Here is a 15,720-nt window from a genome sequence, read left to right on the forward strand (position 1 = left end):
TTTGAAGATGATTGAGGCCTTTGATTGACTTCCTGGGGATTTTGAGGGTTTCCCAAATGTGATCCCTGATTTCAGTCCCTGATAGTTCAAAACCCTAATCTGATGATTTGAGATTTCACTGTTGATCAATCTTTGTGTAGGAGATGTTCTGAGCCAATGGATTAAGTCAAAATGATGCATTTGGGGTCTTGAGGTCATTTCCCAAGTCATTAGGTCAAATCCTGAGCAAAAGTCAGGGGTGTGCTATCTTCAGTCAAAACCCTAATTTGGTTGATTCAGTGCCTTTGAGCTTGTTGAAATGAATCTTTGGGGACCAAATGTTGATTGTTGATGAAGATGATTCATTTGAGATGAAGGGAGAACAAAACCCTAATTGATTGTTGCTTGTACTGATGAGTGATTTCTTGATTAAACCCTGCTGAGCACAAATAGCAAACACAAGCTATGCAATTTGTTAGAGATGCAAATGATGCATATGCACATGATATGAGGTGGTATCTTAGGTCAAAAATTGGGGTATGACAATATTATTTAAAAATCTCAAAATATTTGATATTAATCAATCAAAATATATTTTTTCTCGATTTATTTTTTAATTTTTTGGGCTATAAAAAATTTCAAAACCAATGTAGTTTATGTATACTAAAAGACAAGTTATTGTTTAATTTAATTAGTTTTGATGTGTGTATCTATATTAATTTTTTTTTTAATATTTCTTATTAATTGTGTTGTTTTAAAATTAATTCTAATTTTAATAAATTTTTATAAAATCAAATATTCGCAATTAATCTATCAAAATATTTTTTCAATTTTTTATTGTTTTATGTATTTCTATTAATGATTGAGTGAGTGGGTATTGATGTTCACAATGGTTTTAAATTGAATCTTATTTTAAACATTAGGATCAGGTGTGTAGGGTTGTGGGTTTAAACTTATAACATCCCATTTATTCATTTTTAAAATGGTGAATTCTAACCACTAAATTATTTTTTTAAAAAAAGTTTATTAGTCAACATAAATGCTAAATAATAATTTTAATATTTCTTATTAGTTATGCCGTTTTAAATTGAATTGGTTTTAAAAGCAAACAATACTCAATCAATTTTTTTTTTTGCTATATTGTTTTAAAATCTCAAAATATACGCTATTATTAATATTATTTAAAGATTGAAAAACGATGCAATTTATGAGTATATAAAAAAGATATATTATTGTTTAATTTTATTATTTTTAATGTTTCAATTTAAATTACTTAAATTCTTATCTTAATAAATTTTTAAAATATTAAAAATATTTGATATTAATCTATCAAAATATTATTTTGATAATGGCTATTAAATTGTGTTGATTCTATAAGAACGAAGCAATTTGTATTTTCTATAGTTTGTATAAGAATGGTGGAATTGGTTTTAAATTATTTAATCATTATTTTAAATTCTATTTTTACAAAATCAATTAATATATAAAAATTATTCTATGAATTTACTGTCTATACTAATACATACAAACAAACTAATTTTTACACTTTATAAGCTTTTTTATAATTATATTGAAAATATATATTATGATGTTTTATAAGATATAAATTATTATTAAAAAAATGAATTATAAACTTTCATATAAATATATTTATAAGTTTTTTAAAATAAAACTTATCCGTGCGTCATGCGGTAGAAATTTAGTTGAATAAAATGATAATTTTTTCCGGTTTGATTTATTTAAAGCTTAAAAGAACAGCCCCTTCTATTATTTAGATTTTTTCTCTCCCCATTATTTCACATCAAATACTACGAATGTGAGTGCAAGAGCAAGATAGCATATGGGTTGGAATCGAAATGAATTGCATAGCAGGTCTCGTAATCACACGGAGTCGTCTCATCGTAATCAAGTAGTTGTGACAGAGAAATCAGAAAGGGAAACAGAGTGCATAGAGTGTTTAATATTCTGCCGTACACTCTTATCATGGTTTCAAAAACTCCACTAGATTAGTAGTATAGTTAAGATTAAGAAGGTGTTTAAAGAATATAAATATTTTATAAGCCAATTTCAAAACACATGGCAGCATAGTTCACCAGTGTTACTGTAAACTTTGGTTGAAATAAACATAATAAAAGGGTGATTATTAGTATTAGTTTAACATTGAATGAAGTTGTGTGGCTCATGTGGTATCCGACACGTAAGTATGGAGCGTGCAGCTCTGGTCGAGTCGACTGGCATAGCAGAGATAGGAACACGATTGGAAACAGAGCAGCAAACCAGCAACAACAGGAGGGAAGAGCAGTGGGCCTGTTATTTGTGGTTCTTAAGGTTAAAAATAGTTGCTTATTTACTCATCCACCGGAAAAGATTACACCTATGTGAGAGTAAGCTATTTTTATTGTTAAACACGGTTTTATTGTTAAATTATTTTTATAGATAAAAATAAGTTAAAGAAAAATATCAAAAGAAACAAAAAAAATATCTATCACTATATATAAAATGGATCAAATGACAAAAATGTGTCAAATTTAGTGACATTACATTTTCAATAACTCTCCACTCAATGTTCTTGTAATAAAATTTATTATTGGATTGAAAGTTATTATCAGATAGATTACCCTTATAAAATTTCACATCAATTAAAAATCATTTGATATGTTAAAGAGAATGATCAAAATTAATGGTTTTCATGAAGTTTTGTAAGACGTTAATTTTTATGCATCTCGTTGACATGTCAGATGATTTCTGATTGATGTTAAATTTTAGGATTAAATATGTTTTTAGTCCCCATAAAATTACTCAAAATGACTTTTAGTCCCTATGAAAAAATATGGTTTTTTCTTTGGCCACCTCCCTATGGGGTCACCCCCAGCGAAAATCCCAAAATACCCCTGCTTCGGAAATGAACTTCCGAAGCGCTTTTTTATTTTAAAAAATTGCCTTAATTCGGAAGTGCATCTCCGAAAACACCCCATGGGGGTGTCTACGGAGATGAACTTCCGAAAACACCTCATGGGGGGTGTCTTCGGAAATGAACTTCCGAATTATGCAGAAAGTGTGTTTTTTTTTATGTTTTTTCATAACAGTCTCGCATTTTAATTAAACGCAAACGTCAAATAAAATAAGCAATAGATAAACTGAAAATACTAATATGATAAATAAACAAAAAAAATACTAATCCGATGAAAATAATATATACAAACCGAAAAAAATAAAAATAGTGTGCTAAAGATACAATCCGATAACAAAAAATATATAAACCCGACCACTACTGGGTGTGCCTAAACCTCTCGCCCTGAGACCTCCTCTGCCGCCTGTATGTCGTCGCACGATCCGCATCAAGGACGATCATCTCCATCACCGCGACTGCCTCTGGACCGCCCCGCTCCACGATACCTCGATCCAACGCGTCCCGCCCAATCATCGATATCAGCTGGCAGATCGGCATGAGATCAATGGCGTGATCATCCTCGGCCTGCTGGTTCTCCAGGATCTCCTCGTGTGCTGGCCTAGGAGCGCCGGGAATGTCGGGTCTCAGAAGAGGATGTGACACCCGGTAGAACCATGTGACGTATCCCTCCTCACTGTGCCAGTCCTGGGTAACCCGAGTGAGACGGTACTCCTCTGGTACCACATGATGCTCCCAGTCCTCCCATATGGCAGTGAGCTGCACTCGGGTCACAGTGTCGGGAGCAGCCTCAAAGGGTGACCTGGGTATCCGCTGCACGAATCCGAACTGACGCATGCACCGCTCAGGGAGATATCGAACCATGATGTTGGTCCCGCATGCCAACCAGCCTGAATATAGAGCAATGCCGTCAAAGGGGACAATCTGAGCGTAGTCGACGAACGGCCTCCAGGTGACGTCGTCGTGCATCGTGCGGTCCAAGTACAGACGGTATGGTCCCACCGCATCGCTCCCCCTCTGGAGAGCGTATCCGGCGGCCCTGGGCATGGCGTCCACGTACGCAGGATCGATGTGAAAGCTACGGATGCGGGAGAAGTAGGAGATGATCCAGCTCTGAAACAGAAACAAGATAATGTATTAAAATTAAATATGAAACATATATAAATAAATAAATACGATAATGTATTAAAATAAAACGTACCGTAAGTAGTGTGCAGGATCCGACCAACTGCCTCGTCCTCCAGTTGGAGGCCTCATTCAGCTTCTGGTAGAGATATGCCAGAGTAGCTGACCCCCAGTTCCACTGGTGAACGGTATCCAGGTTCATGAAATAGAGGAGGTAGGCCACGTCGACGTACCTGGCACTCTTGTCCACAAAGCATGCAGCGCCTACCACATGCATGTACCAGCACCGGAGAGCGCAGCCGCGGTGGTACTCCATGAATAGGTCGTTATCCTCCTGCTCGGCCTCGGCCGCCGCGTCCAGGTGGAACTCAAAATAGATGCTCAGTGTAGTGAACCGGACATGAGGCCCACAAGTCGTGACGCACTCAAAGTGAGCAACCTCGTGCGGCAGGCCCAAATAGTGCATCATCCACTCAATGGCCTCGACCCTCTGGATCCTGGAGTGGTGCAACAGCGGCCCCCTAATAGGCAGGTGGAGAAGACACTGGACGTCATGCAAGGTGATCGTCAACTCCCCCACCGGCAAGTGGAAAGAAGACGTCTCCTTGTGCCAGCGCTCCACAAATGCCCCCTGCATGCCGGTGCTGATGGTGGTGTACCCGGTCATGCAGAGCCCGCTAAGCCCTGAACCTCGCACATGGTCGTTAAACCACTGAGCTGCTGGTTTAAACAGACCGAAAATCTTCCTGGAGTGGTTCACCATTTTCAATGGCTCTCTCTCCTGTTTAAAAAAAAAAACAAATAAGCGAGAAATAAACGGTAAAATTATAAAAAATGGTGACAAATAAACGGCTAAGTTAAAAAAAATACCTCTCCCTCCCAGATCCGCCGAGCGACGTGATCCTGGTAGTGAATCAGCAGGGAAGTGTCAAAAGGCCCTCCCGGATAGTTATCCACCTCCTACTCCTCCTGCTCCTCCTCCTCCCCGACTGGAGGGTCAACATCCGGTATGACCTCCTCCTCCTCCTCATCCTCATCCTCCTCCTCTCGCTGGCGGGAAGAAGATACCCGAGCCAGCCTACTCCTAGAGCCTGAAGCAGATGAACTCTCCACCAAGTCCTGTGGAACGTGCACACGGCGTCCCCGGCCCCGCCCGCGTGTCGATGCCAGCTGCGCCGCCGCCCGCTCGCGTCTAGCCGACGCAGTCTGGGACTCCCTGCCCTGTCTGATGCGTGCTGGCTGGTTGCCTGACATGTTCCTGTAAACAATCGAAATCGATTAATATGCGAGACAAATGAAAAAACAAAAAAAAAATGCACTTCTGATACAGTTCGGAAGTTCATTTCCGAAACTGGGATGGAGGTGTTTTCGGAAATGAACTTCCGAAACACCCCTGCGCAGAGCTTTTCTGCAACCTACAATGGCAGACCCCAAAATCAAACTTTAAACCTATGTCTACACATTCTAAACATCCTAAATACCAGTACCAACCTAACCTAATACATATTTTCCTATTTGTAAACACCCTAATATCAATTTTAGGCATAGATCTAAAACTCAAAATGCTTACCGATTGAAGAGGTTGGAGTGCTTTTTAATGTAGTATAGGAAGCTTGTTGGAGCCTTTGATGTTGCCTTGGAAGTCTTTTAACAAAATTTCGCCTTTGGTGTTGTTTGATGTTGGATTAAGGTAAATGAATGGGGGAGGGGGAGTGTTCTGCTTAATCTGCAGAACGTGTCTTATTTCGGATGTTCATTTCCGAAATTGTGGTTTCGGAAATGAACTTCCGAAATAAGACAATTTTTTTAAAAAAAAAAAGGCGCTTTCGGAGATGAACTTCCGAAAACACCTTTTTCATGCAGTTCGGAAGTTCATTTCCGAAGTCAGGGGTAGTTTGGGTTTTTCACCAAAGGTGAACTAGAAGGTTGGGAGGTTGGCAAAGAAATTTTCAAAAATATTGACTTTTAGTCTCTATAAAATTACGTTTGCACTCAGTTTTAGTCACTGTAGAGGGATCAAAAGTGAGTGCAAAAGTAATTTTATAGGGACTAAAAGTCAATATATTTTTTATAGGGACTAAAAGCCAAAATTGAGATATTTATAGGGACTAAAAGTCAAAATTGAGATATTTATAAGGACCAAAAACATATTTAACCTTAAATTTTATAGACATGACTTATATGATAATAGTTTTCAATCCAATAGTAAATTTTATCATACGGACATGGGGTGAAGAGTTATTGGAGGTGTTATGTTACTAAGTTTGACACATTGGTGTCATTTGATCTTGACTTATATATATATATATATATATATATATATATATATATTAGTTTCGGATGGAGTGTTTCTCACTGTCCTTTAACTTGATTAATAATTAAGGTTGAGTCTCCATATACTTCTAGTATTTTAATTCTTAAATCAATGTCAACTCCAACGCTCATGATGCACACCTCATACTCTACCATATTATTGGTGCAATCAAAATACAATCTGGCGGTTAAAGGAGTATAGCAATTCCTTGGAGAGATTAAGACATCTTCAATCTCATGCCCTATGGAATTTGAGGCACCATTGAATGCGAGATTCCATTGAGCTCCTGGTTCGGGTCCTTCATCATCCCCTAAAAACTTCTTATCACTTATAGGCATGATATCCTCGTCAAGAAAATTAAATCGCATGGGTTGATAATCTTCCATTGGTTAGTAAGTGAGGTGTTCTGACAGCACGCTACCTTTGATGGCCTTTTGAGTCACGTGTTAGATATCATATTCTACTAAGAGCCTCTGCCAACAGGCAACCCTTCAGTAAGAGCTGGCTTTTCAAAGATGTACTTTATGAGATCCATCTTTGATATCAACCACGTGGTGTGAGTTGACATGCACTGTCTTAAGCGTCAGGCGGCTAATGTGAGTGCGCAGCAAGTCTTCTTAAGCAGTGAGTATATGAACTCACAATCAGTAAATTTCTTGTTGAGGTAGTAAATGGTGTGCTTTTATCTACCTATTTCATAGTGTTACCTACGCACCCCATTGGTTCATTTAGCAATGTCAAGTACATGATGAGAGGTCATCCTGGAACATGAGGTATCAAGATCAGTGGTTCTTGTAAATATATATTTTTTATCTTCTCAAATGCCCCTTGGCACTCCTCATTACACTCTATAATTTTATTTTTGCATAACAACTTGAATATTGGTTCATAAATGACTGTAAGGTGAGATAAATTTAGCAATGTAGTTCAATCTCCCTAGAAAACCTTAAATCTCTTTCTCTATTTTAGGGTTTAGAGAATATATATATATATAAAGTTTTCTATAGTTTGTTATAGTTAGTTGTAATTAAGTGTGACTATTATGTCTTGTATGTATTCTAATTACCCCCTTAAACTCAAAAGAAGTGTAAATCATGGACTTTGAGTTTGATATGAAAGGTAGTGAATAAAGAAGTGGGAAGTGTCTTTGTTAAGATATCTTCAACTTGTATGTGACCTGAAACATGTTGAATTTGCAGCTTGTCATGCGTTCTCGAAAAAAAATATATATTTATGTGTTTGATCTTTGTATGTAGAACAAGATTATGAGAGAGTAACACAATGTCGAGGTTGTCACAAAGAAAGGTGGGTGTGTGATAGTCAACTGAAAATCTACAAAGAGTGATTCTATCCATAACAATTAAGAAGTTGTATGAGCAAGGGCCCGATACTCTGCTTCAGTGCTTGCACGAGCTACAAGAGATTGTTTCTTCGAGCTCTATGCCACGAGGTTTGGACCTAGGTAAATGCAAGTTCCCGAGGTTGATCTTCTATAATTTGGGTCACTTGCCCAGTTAGAGTCGGTGGAGGATCTTAGGGAGATGTTTGTGAGCAGATTTGTTGGTGAAAGGAGCATGCCATATCTGATGGTGCCATTGAGGTATCAGAGAATTCTTTTCACCAAACTCTAGTGTGAATCAAGGAGTGCACACATGAACTGACACACCTTGTTTACACAAAAGGCTATATCATGTTGCATGAGAATGACATATTATAGAGCTCATACATTGGACCTGTACATGGATGGATCTGCTTGAACATCTTAGCCATGCTTGCTCAACTTTCAATGACTAAATATGAATGTTGTAACTCCATTCACATATGCCATGTTTATTTTATTCAAGATATATTTGATGTATTTGGTCTATGTAAGTAATATGGAACCATTATTTTGATAATACACTTCAGTTCCTAGAAAATATTTTGGAATTCTATGTTGATTCAGAGAAAATTTAGGATACAGCTTCATGATAAGATCGTGAATTAATGCAGGAGTTGTGCCCGTTATGAGTATATCATCAACATAAACCAATGCATTTAATGTAACACCTTTATGTTTATAAACAAAGATTGAGTGATCACGTTTGTTGGATGCAAAACCAAACTGAATGACAGCTTGTTGAACCTTGTCATACCAAGTTCATTAGGTTTGCTTGGTGTTGGATCGACAAAGCCAAGTGGTTGGTCCATGTATACTTCTTCCTGTAGATCTCCATTAAGAAAAGCATTGTTAATGTCAATTTGTTGGATTTCCTACTAGAAGGTGATAGCAAAGGTCAAAATAATTCGAATTATGTTTGACTTAACTACAAGTGATAATGTCTCATGAAAATCAAAGCCCTCTTGTTGATGGAAGCCATTAACAACAAGCATTACTTTGTATTTTTTGATACTAGGATTATCCTTTGCCTTGAACACCCACTTTCATCCTATAGGTTTCCTATCAGGTGGAAGTGAGGTTAGTGTCCAGGTGTCTTTCTTCAATAATGAATCATATTCATTTTTCATAGCTGCATACCATTCAGGATTGGCAGGGGCTTTTTTGGTAGTATGATGTTTAGTATGCATAAAAAACATTTAGGTTTGGACTTTCCAGTTTTAACTCTAGTCAACATTGGATGATTGTTGACTAATGGATTAGGATTAAGAGGTTGTGTATGAAAGGAGGAAGATAAAGACTTTGTGGATTAGCTGATTCAAGTTGGTGACCAGGAGTTAATTATGTGGTCTGATGTAAACTGTAATGATTAAGTGTGAGTTTGGAAACATGGGATAGATCATTAGACTGACACGTTATTTACCCTTGATTTTGGTAAACTATCGCTAGTCCTCCAAATTCAACCACTTCGGTTACTCCTAGGATCAGCTAGATTGATCCTAAAGACATATATGTTCATTTTCTATGTATTTAGGTTTTCTAGGCCAAAATGTAAGTCTAATCTTAAAGGAAAAAAGGGTAAATAACTGTAAAGGTTTGTGTTTAAAAGTAAAGTGCGAAGAAGATAAAGTTGTGCTGGAAAAGTAAAGGGTTTTGGACATGAAGGATAAAGAAAACTGTAAAAGACTTTTGAATGTAAATAACTACTTGATAACTGAAATAAATGGTGTTTCAAACGTACATTCTCATAAAGACTCGTTTCTCAATACACTAGATACTTTGAGTAAGTTTTGAGGATTTGTACAATACTGAACACACGGAAAATCTATTTACTAAGATCCCTATATATAGTAATTCGACTATAAGGTCTTCTACTTTGAAGATGCCACGTTTCTATATGCATGCGCTTCACCTCTTGCAAGCCTCCATTCATCAATATTTTGTGAATAATTGGGTTTATTAGTTAGTCGACGTGATTGTTCTGTTGGCCCCTTAAATAGTAATGTTGAATTTGTAGTAGAAAGGAAGAAGGGAAATATTTATGTGATTGGTGTGTGTACTTGGAACTTTGTGATCAGGTGATGCGGAAAAGAGCTTGCTGAAGGGAAATTCATTTTCATTAAATTTGACATCCTTGGATATAAAAATCCTACCTTTAGCACTAAGACACTTATGGCCTTTGTGAGTTGGAGAAACTCCTAGATACACACATTGAGTGCTTTTGAACTGAAGTTTATGTTAATTGTATGGCCCGAGTAAATGGAAACATGAGTATCCAAACACATTCAAGGACATACACTTGAGTTTCTTATTGAACAAGGCAACATAAGGTGAAATGAACTGAAGCAACCCAGTCGTTGACAGTCTATTTATCAGATGAACAACAATGCTAAAATTGTGATCCCAATATGTAATTGGCATTGCAGCATAAGCAAGTAGAGTAAACCTCGTTTCCACTATCTACATGTGCTTTCTCTCCACAATTCCATTCCGATGTGAAGTATGTGAACAAGTGAGCCTATGGACAATGCCAAGTTCCTTGAGATAAGAAATGAAAGACTTGGATTCTCCTACAAAGTCAGATTGGACAACTTTGATTGTTGTGTTGAATTGTGTAGTGACATACTTGTGGAAAAGCTCGAAAGTATTAAGAGTATCACTTTTGTTCTTGAGTAGAAACAACCAAGTATACTTAGTAAAAGTATTAACAAAATCTATATAGGAAGAGTATCCATTACTTTAAGGATGAAGGGAAGTTCCCCATAGGTCAGTATGAACAACTTCAAAAGTATAATAGTAAATGGTATTGGACAAAGAAGCATGTATTCTATGATATTTAGCAAGACAACATGAATTACAAAAAAAAAAATCTAAATCTTTACTCTTGCATTATATCGTACAGATTTGAAACACATTAAGAATAGCCTTAGAGTTTTCATGGCGTAGCCTAGCATGCCATGAGAAGGCATTATTAGAAACACAATCTAATATAGTAATGTTATTAACAAAATATGACTTTTGATGTAACTTAAGAGTGAAGGTATTGCATGTGACTACTAGAACAAGGTTATTTAAGCAATATAAGTCACTTCTATCAAGAAAACCTTCAACAAGAATCAGCTTATAAGCATGTGATTTTACATAACATTTGTTAACATAAAACTCAAAGTATGCATCATTATCCTTAACAAACTATGAAACTGACAATAAATTTCTTATTATTTGGGGGACATGCAATATATGATTTAGGTGTAAATTGTTTTTAAAATGCACTTGGGCTTGACATTGGTATGACCAATAAAGTGAACTAATATGATATGCACATTATCAACTACTACATGCTTAGGTTCATTACATGACAATTGCATATACAAGTTAGATGAAGAGTGAGTGATGTGATGTGATACACCTAAGCCTGCAAACCAAGCCTGAACTTCAACTGAGGAATTTGGAAATGTTCTTGATGTGCTATGCAAGTATTTTCCTAAGCAGATGTTGATGCTTGAGTTTGTTGTGTGGCTGGTGCAGTTCTTGATTCATTTGGTGTAAGCCATTTAGCTTGTGCTTTGACTGATGTAGGATCAAATGATGCATCAAATCTATTCTACACAATTGGCAAGTTGATTTGTTACTAGGAGTATAGTTTTGCCTGCCATGACCTCTACCACAATTTGTACTTCACATGAACATTTGATTCGACAAGTGCATATAAGCATATGCAAGTACAAATTTCATTCTTCCAAAAGAATTTTCAAATCACAAAAGAATTTTGTTATCGATTTTGCATCTTGTTTGAGATTGTAGATTTCCCATTGAAGCTCAGAAATATGAATCAAGTCTCCTTATGAGAATCATTCTTTGAGTTCACTCCAAATATAAAAGGCATTCTCCATGAATATAATAGATTAAGCACTAGATTCAAAACATAATTCAACATTGAAGAATGTACCAACATGTCGCAATGATTCCAAGCACAGTGAAAAGGATCAAAAGTATCACTTGGAACTGAAATGCTTCCATTGATGAACTCTAACTTCATTTTTCACCAATAACTTTTCGCATAGATCAAAAATAGGAATGGCAGTTCAAACCAGTTAACTTCGGTGAAACATAAACTGATGCAGGCCCGTCATCAAGGTGGAAGAAATAAGGAGTAGATTTATCCAAAACTAAATCGGTAGGTTGGGGGCGCAGTGGTCTAGTGGAAGAACAACGCAAAAAATTAAAGTTGATGTAGAAGAATTAAGATTAATGGCGGATGATACCATGTTGAATTAATGGAATAGGAAGGATTAATGAAAACATCGCAATAGAATAAGAGTTCATTCATTCGATCGGATTGAGTTCAAAGAAGAAAAACTCAATTTATACATTTAATTCAAAAAGAAAAAAGACAAGGAAATGAAATAAGTAATTATAACTAATAACTACTATTAACTTAAGGGTAATGCTAACATGTGCCTTAAGGGCACATGTTAAAAAAACTCCATTTAGAAAGTTTGTCTTGAATAAAATATAAAATAAAATTAATTATGTATTGATAATTAATTCAATACACAATGTTCAAGATAAAGTTTCTTTATTTAGGGCACATGTTAGCATTACCATTAACTTAATTATTCTTCTAATCAACCATTAACAAAGTTTATGAAACTTTACATCCTAACTAACTAAAGTAATTTTATCAAAATATTGAAAATTACTCCCTCTGTTTTTTATTATAAGTCGTTTTAGAAAAAAAAATTGTATTTAAATATAAGTCGTTTTACAATTCCAATGAATAATTAATACTACTTTTTTTATTATATTCTTAAATATTAATTATTCTCTCCCCTTTCAATTATATAAATTTATCTTCCATATGTCATTAATGAAGGATAATTTTATAAAAACCTTTATAATTTTTCATTTTCATACAACAATTATTATTTTTCTTAAACTGTGTGAAAAGTCTAAAACCATTTATAATAAAAAACGGAGGGAGTATCAAATGAATTAGTAGGGAGTATGGTAAAAAATACTAGAAACAATATTTTAATTAAGAATATGAAAAATGATGTTAGAACTCACAAATAAAAAAATACACAAATGATTCGTTTCTAGCCGAATAGACCAAACTATACAAATCACAACTCAAAAAGTTCGAATATAATCATTTTATATAAAAAGAATTTATAGAAATTACAAAAAGTGAAAAAGTTAGAGAGCGCGTGTAGTGTAAGCAACAACAAGTAGCGCGTGAAACAACACAAACCAAAACCCACACACAAATCCTTCCTCCATACCATGTCCTTCTCTTCCCATTCCATTCCATGTATTTGTGAAACCAAACATCTTACATTACTAAACAAACAAACCACCGCACCGCACCGCACGTTAACCAAACAAACCAAACCACCTTTCTCGTAACTCTCAAAATTCTTGAACCATAAACAAACACACACTCTCACACTCTCATTATTCACCATCATTACTACAACATGTCCCACTTTGACTCTTCCTCACAAGACGATATCTCCCTTTTTCTCCATCAAATTCTCCTCCGTTCTTCTTCTTCTTCATCTTCCTCTTCTCATCTCATGCCTGGATCCATCCTCTCAAACCCACTTCACCATGCAAACATCTCACCCCTTCATCCCACCACCAGACCAAACCCCTCCGGAGGTGGAGGACTCAGTGGTAATGACACTGATGAATATGACTGTGAAAGTGAGGTAGTTCTCTTCAAGTTTTAACCTTTCTAGCTAGTAGTTTCTATATTTTTCTTCTTCATAGGTTGCTTAGTTTTTTATGAAAACAATAACTTATTGTTTGTTTTTGTGTTTTTGGTTATGTTTCTGACACTGGTTGTTGACTGGGTTTGTTGTGTGCCCTAAAAAGAATATAACTTTGATTCTTGCTCTTTTTCTAGTGGGGATCTTTCTAGTTTTTTTCTACAACATTTTGATTGTGATTACTTTGTCGTTTTGTTGTTTGGCTGGGATTTGATTTTAGGTTAAAAATAAAAATTGTATTTTTTTTTGTAGGAGGGTGTTGAAGTATTGACAGAAGAAGCTCCAACAAAATCTGTACCTTCTAGGGGTTCTTCAAAGAGAAGTAGAGCAGCAGAAGTTCATAATTTGTCTGAGAAGGTTTGTGTTTTTGTTTTTGTTTATTGATGTTTGTTGATTTTTAGTGTTCTTATGGAATGGATTTTTTTCTGGGATTTGTTGAGTAGAGAAGGAGGAGTAGGATCAATGAGAAAATGAAGGCTTTACAAAATCTAATACCTAATTCTAACAAGGTGCATATGTTTTTTTTAACCTTTGGTTTCAAGGGTGTGTTTATTTTTAACTTTTCATTCATTATTGTTATTCTTATTGTTATGGATTGTTTCCATGTGTGTGTGACAGACTGATAAGGCTTCAATGCTGGATGAAGCTATTGAATACCTTAAACAGCTTCAGCTTCAAGTACAGGTTTGTATCTCTTTTTATTTACTGCACTTTTGTCCTTGTTGAAGAGTATGGGAGCTTCATTCATTGTATCCTAAACTTAACCAAGCATCTTTGTTTTTCACTTTTTACTCATTATTAATTGGTCCCATCATTACAATCATTTTTGCTTTTATCAACACAACCACCCTATTCTCCAACCCCTCAAGTAATTGACCGACACGTTATTGGACATCAGACACGTCTTCAATTTGAAGTTTCACTCTTACATAGATTTAAAGATGATATAGTTGTGAGATATGACCTTAATGGTGATATTTCAGATGCTTTCGTTGAAAAATGGATTAAGTTTGCATCCTATGTGCTATCCCGAAGGATTGCAGCCTCTGTCATTGTCTCGGTTGAGTATGGAATTGAGTGACGGAAACCGGTCTAACCCTTTAAACATGACATCTACTCTGCCTCATCCCCAAGACAACAACCCTTTGCTCTATGGATCCAATCTTCCTAACAAAAACACATTGACAAGTCAGCCATCAATGTCCTCCTATCCTTCGTATGTTAACAACGCAGAAACTTCTTTCGCGGTGGAATCACGAATTCCGTCGCATAAAAGACCTCTTCAGCAAACTTCTGAGGTAAGTCAATTGTTTGGACTAGTTATAGATATCATATTTAGTTCAATTTAAAAAGTGTAATGTTAATCATGGTGACTTGTTTATCTGTGATTTGGAAAGGCGGTACACGGTGAAGACATGTTGCAGAACCAGAACCAGCAGACAAACACAATCTATTCTGCTACCAATCTATTAGGTGGTTCTCAAGGTGCGGTGTATGTTTCTTGTTTTACAATTCAATGTAACCCATTCTTTCTTATATACAACTATCTCATGCTTTTGCACGTAATGTAGGTGTTGAAGAATTCGAGTCAGGCACGATGGTTGCACCTTCTATTAACAACTCTTTGCAAACATGCATAGCTGGAAGAGATCAGTCAGGTGTGATCATGAGAAGTAACGAGCCAAATGCTATATTCACATCGCAACTAAGTAACTAAATGGTATAAGTAATTAGAAGATGGAAAAAAATAATCAGATTTTTGAAGTTTGGAATGCTTCCAAAACTTTATTAATTTTACTTTCTCATAGAAATAGTATCACTTAAGCATTTTGTGGTGTTGGTAAATGCTAACAAGCTTCTGGCTTATCTGACTTGGGAGATCAATTTATACTCAGCTTCTCAAGTTGATGAGTTATCTGTTTGTTTGCAGACATGATTAACCGATAATTGTTGTGTTAGGTATATAAGGACTGTACTAAAACCTTCTTTGATGATTTCAGCGTAAGATGATGTTTATTGCTTATGAGTTACTAGTTCATGTTAACTTGTAAGAATTTAAGAGTTTAACAATCTTGAATACAAGATTAGTGACATCTTTGTCAATAATAAATGGAGACTAAGAAATCAGTAGGTAGGTTTCCATTTTAAGCCGATACACTTCCATCTTAAGATTAAGAAAAAAGTATAGATGGGGACCATACAACCAAATCAGGTTACTCTTGGTTGATTAAGAAAATGATGA

The 15,720-nt window shown here is 35.7% G+C and overlaps 1 protein-coding gene across 1 annotated transcript; it reads left to right on the forward strand.

The window, feature by feature from the left end:
* Positions 1–13,010: 13,010 nt before the first annotated feature.
* LOC131634335 (transcription factor ALC-like) lies at positions 13,011–15,501 on the forward strand. Its single transcript, XM_058904989.1, has 7 exons — positions 13,011–13,418; positions 13,731–13,835; positions 13,922–13,987; positions 14,097–14,162; positions 14,462–14,776; positions 14,876–14,963; positions 15,050–15,501. Exons 1-7 carry the CDS (start codon positions 13,185–13,187, stop codon positions 15,193–15,195), a joined length of 1,020 nt encoding a protein of 339 aa, XP_058760972.1. The 5' UTR covers positions 13,011–13,184; the 3' UTR covers positions 15,196–15,501.
* The last annotated feature ends 219 nt before the right edge of the window (positions 15,502–15,720 follow it).

This window comes from Vicia villosa, unplaced genomic scaffold, assembly GCF_029867415.1.
Source record: "Vicia villosa cultivar HV-30 ecotype Madison, WI unplaced genomic scaffold, Vvil1.0 ctg.001282F_1_1, whole genome shotgun sequence".
Taxonomy (NCBI): Eukaryota; Viridiplantae; Streptophyta; class Magnoliopsida; order Fabales; family Fabaceae; genus Vicia; species Vicia villosa.